Below are 23,030 nucleotides of genomic sequence, written 5' to 3' on the forward strand. Positions count from 1 at the left end.
TTGTGGTGATTTTGCTCCTTTTTACTATTATAAACAAAAATCAATTCTCAGCCTTTGAGCAGTACTCCTTCTGTCTGTCTGTTCCACTTTCTGAGGGTATGGGAGTATAGTGATTACTTTACTGCACTAGTAATTCAGACACCAGAACTTCAAATCCCACCATGGCCGTTTGAAAATTTGAATGCAGTTCTAAAAAAATATCTGGAAATAAAGTATTTGGTATCAGCAATGTTGGTGTCATAAAACCCCACATGGTTCCTTTAAAGTATGAAACCTTCCATCCTTACCCAGCTTGCCCTGTACCAATATGGTTGATTCTTAACATGTCCTCTGAAGTGGCCTAGCAAGCCACTCAGTTATATTAAACTGCTCCCTAGTTAGTGGTCAAGAAGAAAGCCGATCACTGCCTTCTCAGGATAGTAAATGCTGGCCTTGCCAGTGACATCCACATCCTGAGAATGAGTTAAAGAGATCACCAACATCCAGCTGGGTGTATGAATGTAGCCAAGAAGCTTTGCTGACACTGTCCAAATTATAATCTTCTAACCATTAGAGGAAATGGATTCTTTTACAAAATGTTTAACTTAGGTTATAGAACTCAAAAGAGAATGGTCCATAGCTTGGGTCACAGAGATCAAAGGATGTATTCCAATGACTGCAATTTAACTTTGGATTTTACTGTATCATTGAAAGTGCACACACTCAGCAATACTAGTAACTGTCTCTGTCTCTGTTCCTTGCCAGTGCCCCCTAACACACTGAATATTAATGGGAATCATCCGAAGCGCAAGACTCTTGTTGCCCCAGAAATCAACATCTCCCTGGATCAGAGTGAGGGCTCCATCTTGTCAGATGATTACCTGGATACACCTGACGACCTCGACATTAATGTAGATGATTTGGAGACCCCGGACGAGACAGACTCACTGGAATATTTAGGAAATGGAAATGAGTTGGAATGGGAAGGTAATTCGGAAACATTTCTTTGGTTTTCAATTCTCCCCTCTTCTATCCAGAAGGACTGTTGCTAGACTGCATCTTCCACGGTTACAGGTTCCTCTGGAACCTCACCCAAGTGGCCATTCTTTGGCTATGAGCTGAGCCAGGTATTCAATGATCAAGAGCATCCAAGCTGATGACTTAAGTGTTACAATGCCAAGGCTTGAGGCACCAATTACGTGGTTGGAGTTCACTCCCAACTTCTATCACGAATGGTGAAAAGAGAAGGATTCCTGCTGTGCTGCTTGATTGTTCATTCTGGTTGGTCACCATTGATCCTGGCCCTGGAGCTTGCTCTGTGATGGACCATCCTTCCTTACTGGATATTTACTTCAGTGTGAATAAAATGGCTTCCCTCAAATAAAGAGCAGCACTGAGCATAAGGGTTAATTCTGCAAGGCTCCACAGCCAGCACAGAGCTCTGTGAACACAGGAGTAAAGCCGCAAAGATTACAGTCCCAATTTTCCTACAAGTGCTTATCACTAACAATGCTCCACATTGGCAGGGCCACCTTGCAAAATGATTTCTATCAAATTAAGTACAAATAATGTCTATGTAATGTGAACAGAGCATACCAGATGTGGGGTGGTGCAGTTGTCTCCTGTGGATATGACAAGTGCCAGTTTGGTATTGGTGCAAGTATTCACTGCTGTCACTGTAAATATAGTGGTGGGTTATTGAATCTTTTTTCCTACTGTGTCCAGATGAACTGTGAAAAACAGTACAGTTTTGGATCCTGTCCTTCCAAACATGGGATGTGTCTAGAGAGAGTGTTTTAAGCTGTACAACACTAGGGTGAAATACTGATAGTTACAAGTCTGTTACTGGAGAGAACAAGTTGAGGGAATGATTTAAGATGATCACACAAATGGACTGCACACTAATGAAATTTGATTTTTCTTGTGTTTTGCGACAAGAACACTTATTAAATCCAATGCCAAGAGCAGATGATCCCCACCATTCAGCATATAATACATGATGAAACCATGAGGCTCGTGTTCAGTCAGATAATACATTATGCTATAACAATAGGTGTTAGCAATAAATTATGATTGGGAAAGTGTGACAGGAAGTGTGACACTTGCAGGAAATGTGCACTATATGCATGGCTTGTAATATCTATTGATGTCTTACCATAAATCTGACATCCACGCCTACTTTCCACCTCCATATCTTGACTTCCCATAGTTATGTTTTTGCGAAATTTATGTGAAAACATCTTCCTATTCAAGATTTCTACATCCATGTTTATAATGGAAATTGCCTATGTAAACATATCACTGGTGAGCATGAATCCAAGCATTCAAAAGGGAACAGGGCAAGTTTCTGAACATGGCAAACATATCTACATAGGTGAAATAAAAACAGAAAGTGCTGGAAATACTCAGCAGGTCTGGCAGCATCTGTGGAGCGAGAAACAGAGTTAATGTTTCAGGTCAGTTCTGATGAAGGGTCACTAACCTGAAAGGTTAACTCTGCTTCTCTCTCCACAGATGCTGCCAGACCTGCTGAGTATTTCCAGCACTTTCTGTTTTTATTTCAGATTTCCAGCATCCGCAGTATTTTGCGTTTATATCTACATAGGTGGTTTGTGTCTACTAGCATTTTTTCAAATAATTTTGAAAAACAAGAGGACAAATTTCAACAGCTTAATTAGAAACATAGAGATGTAGAAAATTTATAACACAGGAGGCCATTTGGCCTATTGTGTCTGGGACAATCAAAAAAAGAGCTATCAAGCCTAATCCCATTTTCCAGCTCTTGGTTCATAGTCCTGTAGTTTACGACAGTTCAAGTGCATGTCCAAGTATATTTTAAATGAGAGTTTCTGCCTCTACCATCCTTTCAGACAGTGAGTTCCAGACCCTCACCACACCCTGGGTGAAAAACATTCTCAACTCTTCTCTAATCCATCTACCAATTACTTTAAATCTATGTCCCCTGGTTATTACCCTCTCTGCTAAGGGAAATAGGTCTTTTCTATCCACTCTTTCTCTTCCTCTTCTTCTTCTTCTGCTCTTCTTCTTCTTCTTTCTCTTCTTTGGCCTCCTTGTCTCGAGAGACAATGGGTAAGCACCTGGAGGTGGTCAGTGGTTTGTGGAGCAGCGCCTGGAGTGGCTATAAAGGCCAATTCTAGAGTGACAGACTCTTCCACAGGTGCGGCAGATAAAATTGGTTGTCAGGGCTGTTACACAGTTGGCTCTCCCCTTGCACTTTTGTCTTTTTTCCTACCAACTGCTAAGTCTCTTCGACTCGCCACACTTTAGCCCCGCCTTTATGGCTGCCCGCCAGCTCTGGCGATCACTGGCAACTGACTCCCACGACTTGTGATCAATGTCACAGGACTTCATGTCGCGTTTGCAGACATCTTTAAAGCGGAGACATGGACGGCCGGTGGGCCTGATACCAGTGACGAGCTCGCTGTACAATGTCTCCTTGGGGATCCTGCCATCTTCCATGTGGCTCACATGGCCAAGCCATCTCAAGCGCCGCTGACTCAGTAGGGTGTATATGCTGGGGATGTTGGCCGCCTCGAGGACTTCTGTGTTGGAGATACGGTCCTGCCACCTGATGCCAAGTATTCTCCGGAGGCAGCGAAGATGGAATGAATTGAGACGACGCTCTTGGCTGACGTACGTTGTCCAGGCCTCGCTGCCATAGAGCAAGGTACTGAGGACACAGGCTTGATACACTCGGACTTTTGTGTTCCGTGTCAGTGCGCCATTTTCCCACACTCTCTTGGCCAGTCTGGACATAGCAGTGGAAGCCTTTCCCATGCGCTTGTTGATTTCTGCATCAAGAGACAGGTTACTGGTGATAGTTGAGCCTAGGTAGGTGAACTCTTGAACCACTTCCAGAGCGTGGTCACCGATATTGATGGATGGAGCATTTCTGACGTCCTGTCCCATGATGTTCGTTTTCTTGAGGCTGATGGTTAGGCCAAATTCGTTGCAGGCAGCCGCAATCCTGTCGATGAGTCTCTGCAGACACTCTTCAGTTAATGCAGCATCGTCAGCAAAGAGGAGTTCCCTGATGAGGACTTTCCGTACTTTGGTCTTCGCTCTTAGACGGGCAAAGTTGAACAACCTGCCACCTGATCTTGTGTGGAGAAAAATTCCTTTTTCTGAAGATGTGAACGCATGTGAGAGCAGAGGGAGAAGAAGATCCCAAACAGTGTAGGTGCGAGAACACAGCCCTGTTTCACGCCACTCCGGATAGGAAAGGGGTCTGATGAGGCGCCGCTATGCTGAATTGTGCCTTTCATATTGTCATGGACTGAGGTGATGATACTTAGTAGCTTTTGTAGACATCCGATCTTTTCTAGTAGTCTGAAGAGACCACGTCTGCTGACGAGGTCAAAGACTTTGGTGAGATCAATGAAAGCAACGTAGAGGGGCATCTGTTGTTCGCGGCATTTCTCCTGTAGCTGGCGAAGGAAGAACATCATGTCAATGGTCGATCTCTCTGCACGAAAGCCACACTGTGCCTCAGGGTAGACACACTCAGCCAGTTTCTGGAGCCTGTTTAAAGCGACTCAAGCGAAGACTTTCCCCACTATGCTGAGCAGGGTGATTCCACGGTAGTTGTTACAGTCACCGCGGTCACCCTTGTTCTTATAGAGGGTGATGATATTGGCATCGCGCATGTCCTGTGGTACTGCTCCCTCGTCCCAGCACAGGCAAAGCAGTCCATAGAGTGCTGAAAGTATAGCAGGCTTGACACTCTTGATTATTTCAGGGGTAATGCCGTCCTTCCCAGGGGCTTTCCGCTGGCTAGAAAATCAATGGCATCACTGAGTACCGATTTTGTTGGCTATACGTCCAGCTCATCCATGACTGGCAGAGGCTGGGCTGCATTGAGGGCGGTCTCAGTGACAACATTTTCCCTGGAGTACAGTTCACGGTCCATTTGCTTGCGTTGGTCAGTGATTGTGTCCCCTGATTTAGATTTGAGGGGGGCGATCTTCTTGATGGTTGTCCCAAAAGCTCTCTTAATGCCATCATACATTCCTCTGATGTTTCTGGTGTACTTAAAGCAGCTAGAAGCACTGCACAAAGAACAGCCAGGCGCTGCGCAAATGACTACTGGCAACACCTGTGCAGTCATATTCAGCTGGCCTCCGACACCGGAAACATCAGAGGAATGTATGATAGCATTAAGAGAGCTTTTGGGCCAACCATCAAGAAGATTGCACCTCCCCCCCCTCAAATCCACTCTATCTAGGTCCCTCATAATTGTATACACCTCAATTAAATCTCTCCTCATCCCCCTCTGTTCCAAACAAAATAACTTCAGCCTATCCAATTTTTCCTCATGGCTAAAATTCTCCATTCCTGGCAAGATCCTTGTAAACTTCCTCAACGTAAAATGTATATTTAGTACTTTTTTAAAAATTCATTCATGGGATGTGGGCGTCACTGGCTATTCCAGCATTTATTGCCCATCCCTAATTGCCCTTCAGAAGGTGGTGGTGAGCTGCCTTCTTGAACCGCTGCAGTCCATGTGAGGTAGGTATACCCACTGTGCTGTTAGGAAGGGAGTTCCAGGATTTTGACCTTTCTTTAAAAGGTTGTGGCTGAGGTGTGTATATGCAAGATAGTGAGTAAGAAAGACCATGTACTAACTGCACACCTGCTGTAGCCTTTGTTTTGTATAAACTTCAGAAAAAGTATAAAATGAGGGAGATGGGAAAATAGAGAAAGAAGCAGAGAGGATGAGAGAGCGAGAGAGAGAGCAGGCTGAACTTTCCTCCATTATTCCACCCAAAACTGGGAATTAGGACATAATTGGACTGTAGACAGGATCACAACGGTTTTCCACCTCTACCTCAATAAGGGAAGAAGAATCCAGACAAGGTTGTCTCTGTTCTGCTTATGTTCAATTTTCCACAAATATAAACAGTTGGATTTTGAAGCCAACAAATTGGTTTGGTCGAGAGAGGGAGCAAGAGGGTCAAAAGAAAGAGAAAGGTTGAGAAAGAGGATGGAATTGAGAGGAGCAGCAGGAAGAAAGGGATTGAGAGAGAAAGAGAGGGGGCTGGCAGAGACAGTTTGAGGGAAAAGGGACTAAAGAGGGTGGTTGAGAGAGAAAGCAGGTGGGTTGAGAAAGAGAGAGAGAGACAAAGAGAGAAATAGAGTGAAAGGCAGACACTTTCTTTCCTCATTTTAAATTGACCTTTTTTTTAAAAGTGCAATTTTGTAAGCAAATAAAGCTTCTGAGATAAACAGATAGGAAGAAAGAATAGGAAGAGGAGGGGAGTGGGAAGCTGATTGAGGCTGATGGGGTATCTGCCCTCTCAACATCAGCTCTTAGGTGGTGAGTGGGAGCAGATGGCGGGTTAAGGTTGAGGTGAGTGACTGGAACACGGGTGAATGGAAGAAAGAATAAAGAGGTTGGATGAGTAGTTCAAAGGGGAAGAAACAGTGGGAGTGAGATGGTGGTAGGAAATGGAAAGAATAAGTAGAAAGGTGAAGGGATTGGGAATGCGATGAGAGTGAGGGGATGATCGAAATCTGAGAGACTAAGGGAGTTGATAGGAAGAGAGCTGCCAAACGCCAGGCTAATCCAGACTTCCACATCCCAGATGCAGGTCTTGGTAGCTCCTTTATTTGCCATATTGCATCACACTACTCAGAACCTCTCACCTGAAAAGGAAAAAAAACAGAAAGGGAAGTAAAAAGAGAGATAAGGGAGACTTGCAAAAGAGAAAAGGAAGCATGAATCAGAGGAGGAGAGAAAGATAGGGTAACTGCAGCTATCAGAGACAGATATGGGAGTGACCATGTTCTCCAATTTACCGTCTATAACACGAAGGAGGTTGACTGGTAATATTTAAAAATCACTTCCTATCTACAAAACCTTACTTCCTGTTATGTTTTTGTTGCTCTTTAGTATTAACTTTTACCATTATAAATTCCCATGTCCATATGCAAACCTATCACATGTAATTGCACCCTCCTGCTAGTGGTGGAACTGTAACTTCTCAGCTTGTACTGCAGAAAAACTCTTATATTTCAGCCAACTATATAAATAATAGAAAATAAAAGTATTATGCAACGATTAGGGGAAGAAAGATGAAATGGGACTGAGTTATGTCTACTCAGCTTTGTCCAATTATCACCTACTCTCTAACCCTGAAGACTATGTGAGGTCTTGATTCCACTAGTGCATTGTTACTGGAGATCAACTTGGGTTAGAAAGAAACTATCTGAAGGCTTTATACACTCTGATTACATGGTGCTTAAGAGGCAGATGTTTTAGGATTTCCTGGCATGTTTGTGGTTGCACTGAGGACAATATGCGTTTAGGTGTGATTTGCTCTTGGCCCTTGAGGTTTAGCTGGGTCACAGAATAATGGTATAATATTAATTGTTGTTTGGGGTCATTGCTCATTGACCTATAGATAGGTTGCAGGATCCCATCTTCCTTTCCCTCCTATGTGCATGTGCCTTTTCTACTTATGGCCTTGAGACTTGCACCTAATTGATGTCTCCTAGGTAGATTCAGTGTTTTGAAACTCTTCTCTCCTAACTCATTGACATCAACCATTTAATACATATATAGATTTTTTTAAATGTCTGAAATTGTAAAAATGATGACTCTCCAATGACTAAATTGGTACATTTGCTGTGCAGTAGGGTATTCAGTTATATGAGCACTACTTGGCCTGTGCTGAGTTAGATGATCTCAGCTGGTAGTAAGCAGGTGCTACAATTGGTGTCTATGGACAAGCAAATCACCCAATGGTCTCTCTCCTGATTGCTATCCAATAACTCCTGCTGGAAAGCTTTAGTTTAGAGATACAGCACTGAAACAGGCCCTTCGGCCCACCGAGTCTGTGCCGACCATCAACCACCCATTTATACTAATCCTACACTAATCCCATATTCCTACCACATCCCCACCTGTTCCTATATTTCCCTACCACCTACCTATACTAGGGACAATTTATGATGGCCAATTTACCTACCAACCTGCAAGTCTTTTGGCTTGTCGGAGGAAACCGGAGCACCCGGAGGAAACCCACGCAGACACAGGGAGAACTTGCAAACTCCACACAGGCAGTACCCAGAATTGAACCCGGGTCGTTGGAGCTGTGAGGCTGCGGTGCTAACCACTGCGCCACTGTGCCGCCCATGTGTAAATGTCAGGTGAAGGCACAATCCGGCTCAGCTGCAACCCGTCCATGGTTTCCCACTGCCCATTTGGGTGAGGTAGCAAGCTCGAAAGCCCAGGAAAAGTTTGCAGTTTCAGGAGAGGAAGAGTGAAAAATGAGAGGAACAAAACCTTTATCAAATGAACATGATCATATCTTATTTGAAATAATCCAATTAAGGACATTCACAAGGGGTCCACTACCTGTCTTCCAGATGATACTCCAGTTGCAAGTGCTAAAAACTCTCCCAGTGCAAAAGGGGGCTCTTTTGAAGACTGTGCAGGTGAGGATGGGGAAGCTACCAATGGGAGGCTTTGGAGGACAATCATCATTGGAGAGCAGGAGCACAGGATTGACATGAAAATCATCAGGCCATATATGAGAGTGGTGACGCATGGAGGTAGGGATGCTCAACCAAATTGATGGAGAGTAAGAGGAGTTTTATTTCTTGAATTTTATATTTTAAGAAAATGAAGAAAAATAGCTGAAATGATAAATGTGTTCTGTGCCAAATAGGATATGTAGTTTTCAAAAGGTGCCAAGAAGTCACAGTTATTTTGCATAATTGGGTGGACAGAGTTGGAAATGAGCTATTTAAAATGAACTTGTCACATGGATAATCTGGTGGCACACTGTAATGGCACTCTGATGGTTTGCACTATGGCATGCTGAGATGTGTGACTGAATGGACAAACTCCTGCTCTGTGATGCCAGTCTTGGCTGGAAAAGGTAAGTCATTAAAAAGGCAGTGTCGGAAAAGAGAGCACATGTAGGTTGAGAGTCACCCTGACGACAGGAAAAGGGCATCATCTTAAAATTGGAAGAAAGGATTTAGGAACATAAGCACAGAATGAGAAAAGGCCATTCAGACCATCACTCATTCCTTCCACAGCCCACGTACAGTCTATCATGGACTCTGCAACATCCATTTAATTTCCTTCCACACTCCACATACAATTTACCTTATCATGGACTCTACCCACCCATTTAATTTCCTGAGGAAATGACTTGTACAAATACTAACTGACCCCTAAAAATATTCAAGTGAATCTCCAAGAATATTCATCCATCCTCACATCTTCACTATCCACTGTGCCCTCCAAGCCAACATTTTTCCCCACTCTGCCCACCCCCACAATTGTGACTCGTGGTATATTTCATTATATTAGTCTCTCCCTGTTTATATAACCTCCTGTCCCATTCCCAACCATATTATTACCCAGTTCTTTTTCAATTAACCCACTGCTTTTAGTGAGATTCTCTGTCAGATACTCTAATCCATGGGAGGGGAAATTTTTCATTCTACTCTCATTGAAAGTATTAAAACTGTGTCTTCTGGTTCTTTTCTCACAGTGCCAGCCAAATAGCCTATTTCCAACTCTGCCTCTCTTCATTCTAAAGTCCAGGACCATGTTCCCTCTTAGCCTTTTCTCCAGTGAAAACAGGCCTTTTCCAGCCAGTTGTGCCTTTTGTAACTACAGTATTCATGATTCTTTAACCCCTATTGTTTGAAGCTGTCATTCATCATGTCGAGTTAATATGTTTCTCTTCCTCATAGGTTATTATGGTGAAGGACTGAATGCAATCATTGTATTTGCTGCATGTTACTTACCTGACAGCGGCTGTGCAGACTATACATACATCATGGAAAACCTCTTCCTGTAAGTGCCCATCCAGTTCTTATTCACCGTGTCTTCCTGTTAGAGTCACTAGCTTCGGAATTATCCTCCAGTTGTCAAGGGTGGGGAGCAGCAACTGATACACTCCTTTTAATTCAGTTGTGTATCATTTTGGCATTGATCAACACAAGTGGCAGGTCCACAATACAGGACAACAAGGGGAGAAGATGAGCTAAGTCAAGGTGACACTAAGCTTGGGTTTCAGAAGCCTGTAGGTTGTAGAGTGAAGGGTATGGTAGGGGAGGTAAGGATTTCCAAAGCTTTGAGACCCTGATAAAGAATAATCTGCAGTAGGAAACAGTAACAATTCAGGGAGAAGAAAGCATGTGTAGGATGGAGTACCTGGAGTTTAGAAGCAACAAGAGAGAGGAAAGCTCATAAAAGGTGGAGATAATATGAGGAGTGATCAAAATTTCAGTCAAAGAGTTAGGTTTTAAGAAGGGTCTTAAAGGAGAGGAAGGTGGAGAGGCACAGGGGTTTAGAAAGAGAAATCCAGATTGTGGGACCCACGCGGCTGAAGGCACAGCAGTCCCTGGTGGGACGAAGGAGACACAAGACCAGAGTCAGAGGAATGGAATGTTTTGTCAGGCTGGAGGAAATTACAGGGAGTGGTGAGGCCATGAATGAATTTAAATATGAGGGTGAGAATTTTTAAATTTGATGCTTTGGGAACCAGGAAGCAATGTAGGTCAACAACGACAGGGGTGATGGTGAACAGGACATGGTGTAATCAGGATATGAGCAGCAAAGTTTTGGATCAGCTGAAGTTTAAGGAGGGTAGAGGATGGGAGGACGGCCATGTGAGCATTGGAATAGTTGAGTCTGAAGAGATCAAAGGTGAGAGTTTTGACAGCAGGTGGGTTGAGGGAGGAGTGGACTCAGATGGTCCTTGTTATGGAGAGTGTATGGGACCAGAAGCTCTGCTTGTGGTTGACTAGGATGGCGAGGTTGTGAACTGTTGTTCAGCCTGAGACTGGCTGGGGAGAAAGAGAGAATTGGTAGCAAGGGTACAGAGTTTGTAGTGGTGTTGAAGGTAATGATTTTAATCTTCCCAATGTTTAGCTAGAGGAAATTGTAGCTTATCAAAGACTGGATGTTGAACAAGTGGCCTTGGCAACACAGGGCAGTGGAGATGTCGAGAGAATTGGTGGAGGGGTAGGAACTTGGTGATGACAACATGCATGTGGAAGGTGACCTTACATGTGTGGATGTCATCACCAAGGAGCAGCATGTAGATGTGAGAGAGAGAGAGAGAAGGATGGACCAATAAGGGACTCTGAGGTAACGATCCATGGCTGGGAAGAAAAGTCATTGCTGGAGATGTTCAGACTACAATCTGATAGGGAAGCGTGCGATCAAGCAAAGGCAGAGGAGAGGCAGTGAAGTGTGATTGACTGTGTCAAAGACTTCAGCGAGGTCAGGGAGGCCGAAGATTGATAATACATCATGAACCCAATCGCAGAGAATGTAATTTGTGACTATGGTTAGGGTTATCTCGGTGTTGTGGCAGGGGTGGAAATCTCATTGGAGAAATTCAAATAGAGTTGGGGAAAAGATGGCAGGAAATTGGCAGGTGACATCACATACAAGGGAAGGGAGGTTGGAAATGGGGTGGTACTTTGTACCAACTAGGAGAGGGGTCATAATGGCAGTTTTGAAAAGGAGATGGACAGTACCTAAGGAGAGGATACCATATAATATCAGCTAATGTGGGGGCCGGGAACGAAACTTTGATGTTCAGCAGTTCAGTGGGAATTGAGTCAAGGGAGCAGCAGGTGAGTCTCATAGAGGAAATGAACTTGGACAGGGCATGAGGGGAGATGGATAGGACATTATTAGGAAGGATATTATTACCATAAAGAGAGTGCAACGAAGGTTCAACAGACTTGTTCCTGGGATGGTGGGACTGTCCTATGAAGAGAGATTGGGGAAACTGGGCCTGTATTCTCTAGAGTTTCAAAGAATGAGAGATGATCTCCTTGAAACCTACAAAATACTTAAAGGGATAAACAGTGTAGATGCAGGTAAGATGTTTGCCCTGTTTGGGGAGTCTAGAACCAGGGGACACAATTTCAAAATAAGGGGGAAGCCACTTAGGACAGAGATGAGGAGAAATTTCTTTATCAGAGTGTTGTGAATCTGGAATTCTCTACCCCAAAGGGCTGTGGAAGCTCAGTCATTGAGTATGTTTAAAGCAGAGATTGACAAATTTCTAAATACCAATGACATAAAGTGATATGGAGATAGTGTGGGAAAAAGGCATTGAAATGGATGATCAGCCATGATTGTAATGAATGGTGGAGCAGGCTCGATGGGCTGAATGGCCTACTCCTGCGTTCCTATGGGAGAGAAAGAGAAACTGGAGAATGACGTGAGTTCAGGGCAAGTTTGGAGGAAGCGAGGTTTGGCTTGGTGGTCAAGAAGAATGTCAGAAAGTACCAGAGGCAGCTGACTGTCTGGTTCAATATTTCCGTTGAGTCAGCAGGAGATTCCTACTGTTTTAAGCTTGCTCCACACGGATTACTCACTGATGCAACTGCATCATGCAGGTTGAACATTAAACATTAATTACCAGTAATAACTCCTTAGGGTCCCACTAATTTGTTCTTGGTTTCTCGTCTTTTGTGACAAACATTTCTGACAGAAACTATAAAATATTGTGAGGGGTGAGCAGTAAGGATGGAAAATGTGTCTTCAGTGTTCTGCGTTTGAGAGGGACGAGGAACTGGTGGTGAAGGGGGTGGGACATTGCCCTTTCATCCAAGGAGCTTGGGTTAAAATCCAGCCCAGACAACTGGATAAGAATCTCTTCTAGTTGGGCATTAATTGCCAATCCCACTCAGAGACTACTGGATGTCTGAGACATACTGTTGCACCGGAACTTTATTCTGCATATTGATGTTGACATTGAATCCTGAAGTGTTCCATTCCCCAGTATTCACACTATTCACTTTGGCGAGCACAAAAATTGAAAAAAAGAGGGGGGTGTGGGAGAGATGTCAGCCTCCTCCTGCTCACTATTGTGCATGTGTATGTGTCAGAGAAAATAATAACTGTAGTAGGGTCCCCCGCCCCCACCCCACAAACCCCCAGTTGAACAGCCTGCCGTCATACACTGTCTAGACTGACACATGCACAATTGATGCTTGAACAAGCTGCCAGAGGACTGATGACACCTGCAGAACCAGACGCCAGCCAGGGAAAATTGAAAACAAAGTTAACTACTCGGATTCTATCCGTGTCATTGTGACCCAGTCGAATGTTGCTGTTTCTTTTTCTGTCCCTCAGGTATGTGATCAGCATCTTAGAACTACTGGTTGCTGAAGACTACATGATCATCTACCTAAATGGGGCCACACCTCGCAGGAGGATGCCAGGCCTAGGCTGGCTAAAGAAGTGTTACCAGATGATAGACAGGCGGTAGGTGTAGACTAGCAGGCCATTGTGGCTGTTTGATATCCAGCAGGGGAGTTAAGATCCGTCAGTCTATTGAGCTGTTCTGTTCGAAATCCAGTTAAGCCCTGTATCAAACCAGGCTGGTACAGCTTGTGGACTGTCATGTTGGGGACTGCCTCTACTCCCTCCTCCCCCATCTCCAGTTGCTCCTTTCCTCTCATCTTACTAATTCAATTCTGTTCCCCCCTCTCCTGTAATCTTCAATTAGTCTTTGGCAGGGCCAGTGTTCTACATTGATTGAATATGTCAATTTCACAATTATTACATGAAATGCTGGGATTTTTGTTGTTTATGGGATTGAATTTTTCAATTTGATTCATTTTCTGTGAAAGTCACAAATCAGACCTTTGCTTGTTAAGAATTGTTCAATTTTGCTTCTTTTGGTCATGTTCTTTAAATTTATCCATGTGTATTTACATTTAGCTGTGTTTATTTGAATCTAACGCCGTGTTTTAATTTAGCTCAGCGTGTTTAAATTCAGCTGTGTGTGTTTTCCGCATTCAGTGCAAACTTTTTCAAACAAAGTGCTGGAGTACATAAACCAGAACAGTGGGGTACCAAGCTCTTGCAGTTATTTTGAGGCCTTTCAGTACACTGTTCAGACCACACTCAGAGTGCTGTGGGCTGTTCTGGTTACCACACTACAAAACAAATGTACAAGCACTGAAGAAGTTGCAAAGAGGGGCCTAGAACAATACATTGTGGAACCAACAATGGATAAAACTATTTTATTTTAATATTGTGGAATGAGGCTGATTTATTTCTTGTTTTATTCATTCGTGGGATGTGCGCATTGCTGGCAAGGCCAGCATTTTTACCCACCCCTAATTGCTCTTGTGAAGATGGTGGTGAGCTGCCTTCTTGAACTGCTGAAGTCCACGTGCTGTAGGTACATCCACAGTGCTGTTAGGGAGGGAGTTCCAGGATTTGACCAAGTGACAGTGAAGGAGTGACGATATGTCAGGATGGTGTGTGATTTGGAATTTGCAGGTGGTGGTGTTCCCATGCATCTGCTGCCCTTGTCCTACTAGGTGGTAGAAGTTGTAGGTTTGAAAGATGCTGTCGAAGGATCCTTGGTGAGTCTTTCAGCAGTGCATCTTGTAGATGGTACACACTGCTGCCACTGAAAAAGTTGCAGAGAGGACATACATATGAACATACGAATTAGTAGCAGAATTAGGCCATTTGGCCCCTCTAGCCTGTTCCACCATTCAATAAGATCATGGCTGTTCTGTTTGTGTCTCGAATCCACACTCTCATCTACCCCCCGATAACCTTAGATTTTTGTGAGGCAAGGGAATCTATCTACCTCTGCCTTAAAAATATTCAATGACCCCACCTCCACCACCTTCTGAGGCAGAGAAAACATTTCTCCTCATCTCTATCCTAAAAGGGTGACCCCTAATTTTAAAACAGTGCCCTCTAGTTCTGGACTCACCCACAAGAGGAAACATCCTTTCTACATTCACCTTGTCAAGACCGTTCAGGATCTTATAAACTTCAATCAAGTCTCCCTTCACTGTTCTAAACTCCAGTAAAAACAAGCCCAGTCTCTCCAACCTTTTCTCATAGGACAACCTGCTCATTCCAGGTATCAATCTAGTAAACCTCTTCTGAACTGCCTCCAAAGCATTTACATTCTTCCTTAAATAAGGAGACCAAAACTGCACACTGTATTCGAAATGTGGTCTCACCAATGCTCTGTATAACTGAAGCATAACATCCTTACTTTTATTTTAAATTCCTCTGGTAATCAAGGATAGCATTCCATTAGCCTTTTATTACTTGCTGTACCTGCGTATTAACTTTTTGTGACACATGCACTAAACACCTAGATCCCTCTGCACCTCAGAATTCTGCAGTCGTTCTCTGATTAAGTAATACTCTGCTTTTTTATTCTTCCTGCCAAAGTGAACAACTTCACTTTTTTTCCACATTATACTCTATCTGCCAGATTTTTGCCCACTCTCTCAACCTATCTATATTGGTCTGCAAGCTCCTTACGTCCTCTTCACAACATACTTTCCTACCTATCTTTGTGTCATCTGCAAATTTAGCTACCAGGCCATTGCTCCCCTCATCTAAGTCATTGATATAAAGTTGTAAAAATTTGAGGCCCCAGCACAGACCCCTGTGGGACTCCACTCGTCACATCCTGCCAATCAGAAAAGGACCCATTTATGCATGCTCTGTTTTCTGCCAGCCAGCCAATCTTCTATCCATGCTAATATGCTATCCCCTACACCATGAGCTCCTACTTTGCGCAATAATCTTTTATGTGGCACCTTATCAAGTGCCTTCTAGAAATCCAAGTACAGTACGTCAACGGGCTCCCCTTTATCCACAGCGCATTTAACTCCTTCAAAGAACTCCAATAAATTGGTTAAACATGATTTCCCTTTCACAAAACCATGCTGCCTATTCCTTATTACCTTGAGTTTTTCGAAGTGCCCAGCTACAACCTCCTTAATGACTAATTCTAACACTTTCTCCACGACGTCAAGCTAATGTGTCTATAGTTACCTGTTTTCTGCCTCCGCCACCCCCCCACCCCCCACACCACCCTTCTTGAATAGAGGGGTTACATTTGCTACTTTCCAGTCTGATGGAACCTTTCCAGAATTTAGTGAAATTTGAAAAATTAACACCAACGCATCTACTACCTCATTAGCCACCTCTTTTAAGATCCTAGAAGGAGCCTAGAAAAATGTTCTGGACCAACTAGGGATAAAGCTATTTTATTTTATTTTAGTATTGTGTAATGAGGCAGGGTTAATTTTATTTATTCACTTGTGGGATGTGGCAAGGCTAGCGTTTATTCTCCATCCCTAATTGCCCTTGCGAAGGTGTTGGTGAGCCACCTTCTTGAACTGCTGCAGTCCTCGGCACCGGTGTTGGCGGGTATGAATGTATAAGGCAGTGGATGGGTACAGATCAAGCAGACTGCTTTGTCCTGGATGGTGTTGAGCCTCTTGAGTGTTGTTGGAGCTGAACTCATCCAGGCAAGTGGAGAGTATTCCATCATACTCCTGACTTGTGCCTTGTACATGGTGGACAGGCATTGGGGAGACAGGAGGTGAGTTACTCGCCACAGAATTCCCAGCCTCTGACCTGATCTTATAGCCACAGTATTTATACGGCTGGTCCAGATCAGTTTCAGGTCAAAGATAAGACCCCAGGATGTTAATGGTGGGGAATTCAGCAATGGTAATGCCATTGACTGTCAAGGGCAGATGTTGAGGATCTCTCTTGTTGGAGATGGTCATTGCCTGGCATTTGTGTGGCACAAATGTACTTGCGACTTATAAGCCCAAGTCTGAATGTTGTCCAAGTCTTGCTGCATATGGACATGGTCTGCTTCACTGTCTGAGGAGTCACAAATGGTGCTGAACACTGCAATCATCTGTGAACATCCTCACTTCTGATCTTCTGATCTTATGATGGAGGGAAGCAGCTGAAGATGGTTGGGACTAGGACACTACCCTGTGGAACTCCAGCAATATCCTGGGACTGAGATGATTGGCCTCCAACAACCAGAACCATCATCCGTTGTGGAGAATTTTCCCCCTGATTCTCATTAACTTCAATTTTGTTAAGGCTCCTTCATGCCACACTTGGTCAAATGCTGCCTTGATGCCAAGGGCAGTCACTCTCACCTCCCCTCTGGAATTCAGCTCTTTTGTCCATGTTTGGAGCAAGGCTGTAAGGAGATTGGGAGCCAAGTGGTCCTGGCGGAACCCAAACTGAGTATCGATGAGCAGGTTGTTGTTGAGTAAGTGCTGCCTGATAGCACTGTCCATGACACTTTTCATCACTCTGCTGATTGACAGTAGACTGATGGGAGGATATTTTGCCGTTTCGGATTTGTCCTGCTTTTTGTGGACAGGATGCACCTGGGCAATTGTTCACAATTATCGAGCAGATGTCAGTGTTATACTGGAACAGCTTGGCTAGGTGCGCGGCTAGTTCTGGAATACAAACCTTCAGTACTACTGCTGGCATGTTGTCGAGGTCCATAGCCTTTGATGTATTGAGTGAGTGTAATTTGGCATTTGTGATGCTGAGGACCTCAGGAGGAGGCAGAGATAGAATCATAAAATGGTTACAGCACATGGATCATCCACCCAGCACTTCTGGCTGAAGATGGTTGCAAGTGCATCAGCCTTGTCTTTTTCATTGACATGCTGGGCTTCCCCCTCATTGAGGGTGGGGATGTTTGTGGAGCATCTTCCTCCAGTTAGTTGTTTAATTGTCCACAGCCATTCATGACAGGATATGGCAGGACTGCAGAGCTTTGACCTGACCCCTTGGTTTTAGGATTGCTTTACTCTGTCTATCGCATGCTGCTTCTATTGTTTAATATGCATATAATCCTGTGTTGTAGCTTCACCTAATTTTCAGGTATGCCTGGTGCTGCTCCTGGCTACATTCCTCATTGAACCAAAGTTGGCTCCCTGGCTGGATGCTGATGGTAGAGTGAGGGAATGTGCCGGGCCTTGAGGTTACAGATTGTAGTTGAGTACAATTATACTTCTGCTGATGGCCCACTGTGCCTCATGGATTCCCAGTTTTCAACTGCTGGGTCTGTTCTGAATCTATCCCATATAGCATGGTAGTAGTGCACACAACACAATGGAGCGTTTCCTCAGTGTGAAGATGGGACTCGGTCTCTACAAGGTCTCCAAGAGTGATGGAAAGTTTCATGGACAGTGCTATCAAGCAGCACTTACTCAACAACAGTTTGGGTTCCGCCAGGGCCACTTGGCTCCCGATCTCCTTACAGTCTTGCTCCAAACATGGACAAAAGAGCTGAATTCCAGAGAGGAGGTGAGAGTGACTGCCCTTGAGGCAACATTTGACTAAGTGTGGCATCAAGGAGCCTTAGGAAAATGTGAAGTTAATAGGAATCGGGGAAAATTCTCCACTAAGGAAGATGGTTTTGGTTGTTGGAGGCCAATCATCTCAGTCCCAGGACATCTCTGCAGAAATAGTGGTCACTCCTACCAATACTGGCACATCTACAACAGGTAGATTGGTGAGGATGAAGTCAGGTAGGTTTTTCCCTTGCAATAATTCTTTCATCACCTGCTGCAGGTCCAGTCTGGCAGGTAGTCCTTCAGGACTTGGCCAGCTCAGTCAGTTATGCTACTACCGAGCCACTCTTGGTGATGGACATTGAAGTCCCCCACACAGAGTATTTTTTGTGCCCTTGCTACCCTCAGTGCTTCTTCCAAAAGGTGTTCAACATGGAGGAGTACCAATTAATCAGCAGAAAGAGGGTTGTAGGTGGTAATCAGCAGGAAGTTTCGTTGCCCGTGTTTGACCTGATGGCATGAGACTTCATGGGGTCCACAGTCAATGTTGAGGACTCTCAAGGCCACTCCCCCCCGACTGTATATCACTGTACCACCACCTCTGGTGGGTCTGTCCTGCCAGTGGGACAGGGCATATCCAGGAATGGCGATGGAGGAGTCTGGCTGTAAGGTATGACTTGGTGAGTATGACTGTCGGGCTGTTGTTTGACGAGCCTATGAGACAGATCTCTCAATTTTGGCACAGGTCATAAGAATGAAGAACTTAAAGTAATTAATATGAGTAGAGAAAAAGTCTTAAAGAAACATAAGGGACTAAAAGCTGACAAATCCCCAGAACCTGATGGCCTACATCCAAGGGTTCTAAAAGAGGTAGCTGCAGAGATAGTGGATGAACTAGTTATGATTTTCCAAAATTCCCTAGATTGTAGAACAGTCCCAGCTGATTGGAAGTTAGCAAATGTAACACCGATATTCAAGAAAGGAAGGAGAGAGAAAAGGGGAAACTGCAGACCAGTTAGCCTGGCATCAGTTGTTGGGAAAATTCTGGAATCTAGTATTAAGGGAGTCTTAAAAATGCACTTAGAAAATCACTGTATGATCCGAAAAGTCAACATGATTTTATGAAAGGGAAATCATGTTTGACACATTTAGAGATTTATTTTATTTTATTTTTATTTATTTAGAGATACAGCACTGAAACAGGCCCTTCGGCCCACCGAGTCTGTGCCGACCAACAACCACCCATTTATACAAGCAGAATTTAGGGAGTTAGGAGCCAAGTTAAAAAGTAGGACCTCAGAGGTAGTAATCTCAGGATTGCTACCAGTGCCACGTGCTAGTCAGAGTAGAAATGAAAGAATAGTCAGGATGAATGCGTGGCTTGAGAGATGGTGCAGGAGGGAGGGGTTCAGATTTTTGGGACATTGGGACCGGTTCTGGGGGAGGTGGGACTATTACAAATTGGACGGTCTACACCTGGGCTGGACTGGAACCAATGTCCTTGGGGGTGCTTTTGCTAATGCTGTTGGGGAGGGTTTAAACTAATGTGGCAGGGGGATGGGAACCAAATGAGGAGGTCAGTGGACAGTAAGGAGGTAGTAACTAAAGCCTGTAAGGAACTAGATAATGAAGTCAGTTTGACTAAGGGGAAGAATAGGCAGGGAGCAGATGATGAACGCAAAGGGACTGGTGGTCTGAGGTGCATTTGTTTTAATGCAAGAAGTGCAGTAGGTAAAGCAGATGAACTTAGGGCTTGGATTAGTACCTGGGAGTATGATGTTATTGCTATTACTGAGACTTGGTTGAGGGAAGGGCACGATTGGCAAATAAATATCCCAGGATATCGATGCTTCAGGCGGGATAGAGAGGGAGGTAAAAGGGGTGGAGGAGTTGCATTACTGGTCAAAGAGGATATCACAGCTGTGCTGAAGGAGGGCACTATGGAGGACTCAAGCAGTGAGGCAATATAGGCAGAACTCAGAAATAGGAAGGGTGCGGTAACAATGTTGGGGCTGTACTACAGGCCTCCCAACAGCGAGCGTGAGATAGAGGTACAAATATGTAAACAGATTATGGAAAGATGTAGGAGCAACAGGGTGATGGTGATAGGAGATTTTAATTTTCCCAACATTGACTGGGATTCACTTAGTGTTAGAGGTCTATATGGAGCAGAATTTGTAAGGAGCATCCAGGATGGTTTTCTAGAGCAGTATGTAAATAGTCCAACTCGGAAAGGGGCCATACTGGACCTGGTGTTGGGGAATGAGCCCGGCCAGGTGGTTGAAGTTTCAGTAGGGGACTACTTTGGGAATAGTGATCACAATTCCGTAAGTTTTAGAATACTCATGGACAAAGACGAGAGTGGTCCTAAAGGAAGAGTGCTAAATTGGGGGAAGGCCAACTATACCAAAATTCGGCAGGAGCTGGGGAATGTAGATTGGGAGCAGCTGTTTGAAGATAAATCCACATTTGATATGTGGAAGGCTTTGAAAGAGAGGTTGATTAGCGTGCAGGAGAGACATGTTCCTGTGAAAATGAGGGATAGAAATGGCAAGATTAGGGAACCATGGATGACAGGTCAAATTGTGAAACTAGCTAAGAGGAAAAAGGAAGCATACATAAGGTCTAGGCGGCTGAAGAAAGACGAAGCTTTGGAAGAATATCGGGAATGTAGGACCAATCTGAAACGAGGAATTAAGAGGGCTAAAAGGGGTCATGAAATATCTTTAGCAAACAGGGTTAAAGAAAATCCCAAAGCCTTCTTTTCATATATAAGGAGCAAGAGGGTAACTAGAGAAAGGATTGGCCCACTCAAGGACAAAGGAGGAAAATTATGCGTGGAGTCAGAGAAAATGGGTGAGATTCTAAACGAGTACTTTGCATCGGTATTCACCGAGGAGAGGGACATGATGGATGTTGAGGTTAGGGATAGATGTTTGATTACTCTAGGTCAAGTCGGCATAAGGAGGGAGGAAGTGTTGGGTATTCTAAAAGGCATTAAGGTGGACAAGTCCCCAGGTCCGGATGGGATCTATCCCAGGTTACTGAGGGAAGCGAGAGAAGAAATAGCTGGGGCCTTAACAGATATCTTTGCAGCATCCTTAAACACGGGTGAGGTCCCGGAGGACTGGAGAATTGCTAATGTTGTCCCCTTGTTTAAGAAGGGTAGCAGGGATAATCCAGGTAATTATAGACCGGTGAGCCTGACGTCAGTGGTAGGGAAGCTGCTGGAGAAGATACTGAGGGATAGGATCTATTCCCATTTGGAAGAAAATGGGCTTATCAGTGATAGGCAACATGGTTTTGTGCAGGGAAGGTCATGTCTTACCAACTTAATAGAATTCTTTGAGGAAGTGACAAAGTTGATTGATGAGGGAAGGGCTGTAGATGTCATATACATGGACTTCAGTAAGGCGTTTGATAAGGTTCCCCATGGTAGGTTGATGGAGAAAGTGAAGTCGCATGGGGTCCAGGGTGTACTAGCTAGATGGATAAAGAACTGGCTGGGCAACAGGAGACAGAGAGTAGCAGTGGAAGGGAGTTTCTCAAAATGGAGACGTGTGACCAGTGGTGTTCCACAGGAATCCGTGCTGGGACCACTGTTGTTTGTGATATACATAAATGATTTGGAGGAAAGTATAGGTGGTCTGATTAGCAAGTTTGCAGACGACACTAAGATTGGTGGAGTAGCAGATAGTGAAGGGGACTGTCAGAGAATACAGCAGAATATAGATAGATTGGAGAGTTGGGCAGAGAAATGGCAGATGGAGTTCAATCCGGGCAAATGCGAGGTGATGCATTTTGGAAGATCCAATTCAAGAGTGAGCTATACAATAAATGGAAAAATCCTGGGGAAAATTGATGTACAGAGAGATTTGGGTGTTCAGGTCCATTGTTCCCTGAAGGTGGCAACGCAGGTCAATAGAGTGGTCAAGAAGGCATACGGCATGCTTTCCTTCATCGGACAGGGTATTGAGTACAAGAGTTGGCAGGTCATGTTACAGTTGTATAAGACTTTGGTTCGGCCACATTTGGAATACTGCGTGCAGTTCTGGTCGCCACATTACCAAAAGGATGTGGATGCTTTGGAGAGGGTGCAGAGGAGGTTCACCAGGATCTTGCCTGGTATGGAGGGCGCTAGCTATGAAGAGAGGTTGAGCAGATAAGGATTATTTTCATTAGAAAGACGGAGGTTGAGGGGGGACCTGATTGAGGTGTACAAAATCATGAGAGGTATAGACAGGGTGGATAGCAAGAAGCTTTTTCCCAGAGTGGGGGATTCAATTACTAGGGGTCACGAGTTCAAAGTGAGAGGGGAAAAGTTTAGGGGGGATATGCGTGGAAAGTTCTTTACGCAGAGGGTGGTGGGTGCCTGGAACGCGTTGCCAGCGGAGGTTGTAGACGCGGGCACGATAGCGTCTTTTAAGATGTATCTAGACAGATACATGAATGGGCAGGAAGCAAAGAGATACAGACCCTTAGAAAATAGGCGACAGGTTTAGATAGAGGATCTGGATCGGCGCAGGCTTGGAGGGCCGAAGGGCCTGATCCTGTGCTGTAATTTTCTTTGTTCTTTGTATACTAACCCTACAGTAATCCCATATTTCCTACCTATACTAGGGACAATTTACAATGGCCAATTTACCTATCACCTGCAAGTCTTTGGCTGTGGGAGGAAACCGGAGCACCCGGCAAAAACCCACGCGGTCACAGGGAGAACTTGCAAACTCCGCACGGGCAGTACCCAGAATCGAACCCGGGTCCCTGGAGCTGTGAGGCTCCGGTGCTAACCACTGCGCCGCCCATACTGCGCCACTGTTCCACCTATGTAAATAGTAGGGTAGATAAAGGGGAGCCAGTAGATGTATTACACTTAGATTTCCAAAAGGCCTTCGATCAGATGCCACACAAAAGATTAATATGCA

The 23,030-nt window shown here is 44.5% G+C and overlaps 1 protein-coding gene across 7 annotated transcripts in view; it reads left to right on the top strand.

Moving 5' to 3' along the window:
• Positions 1-23,030, top strand: part of LOC137351740 (caytaxin-like) — a 76,216-nt gene that overhangs the window by 37,414 nt on the left and 15,772 nt on the right. For all 7 annotated transcript variants that reach the window (XM_068016518.1, XM_068016520.1, XM_068016517.1 and 4 more), the window contains 4 exons: positions 745-966; positions 8,371-8,556; positions 9,715-9,817; positions 13,124-13,255. In XM_068016518.1, the coding sequence (XP_067872619.1) occupies positions 745-966; positions 8,371-8,556; positions 9,715-9,817; positions 13,124-13,255 (643 nt within the window). The remainder of the gene's footprint in view (positions 1-744; positions 967-8,370; positions 8,557-9,714; positions 9,818-13,123; positions 13,256-23,030) is intronic.

This window comes from Heterodontus francisci, chromosome 36 (genome assembly GCF_036365525.1).
Source record: "Heterodontus francisci isolate sHetFra1 chromosome 36, sHetFra1.hap1, whole genome shotgun sequence".
In the NCBI taxonomy this organism is placed as follows: domain Eukaryota; kingdom Metazoa; phylum Chordata; class Chondrichthyes; order Heterodontiformes; family Heterodontidae; genus Heterodontus; species Heterodontus francisci.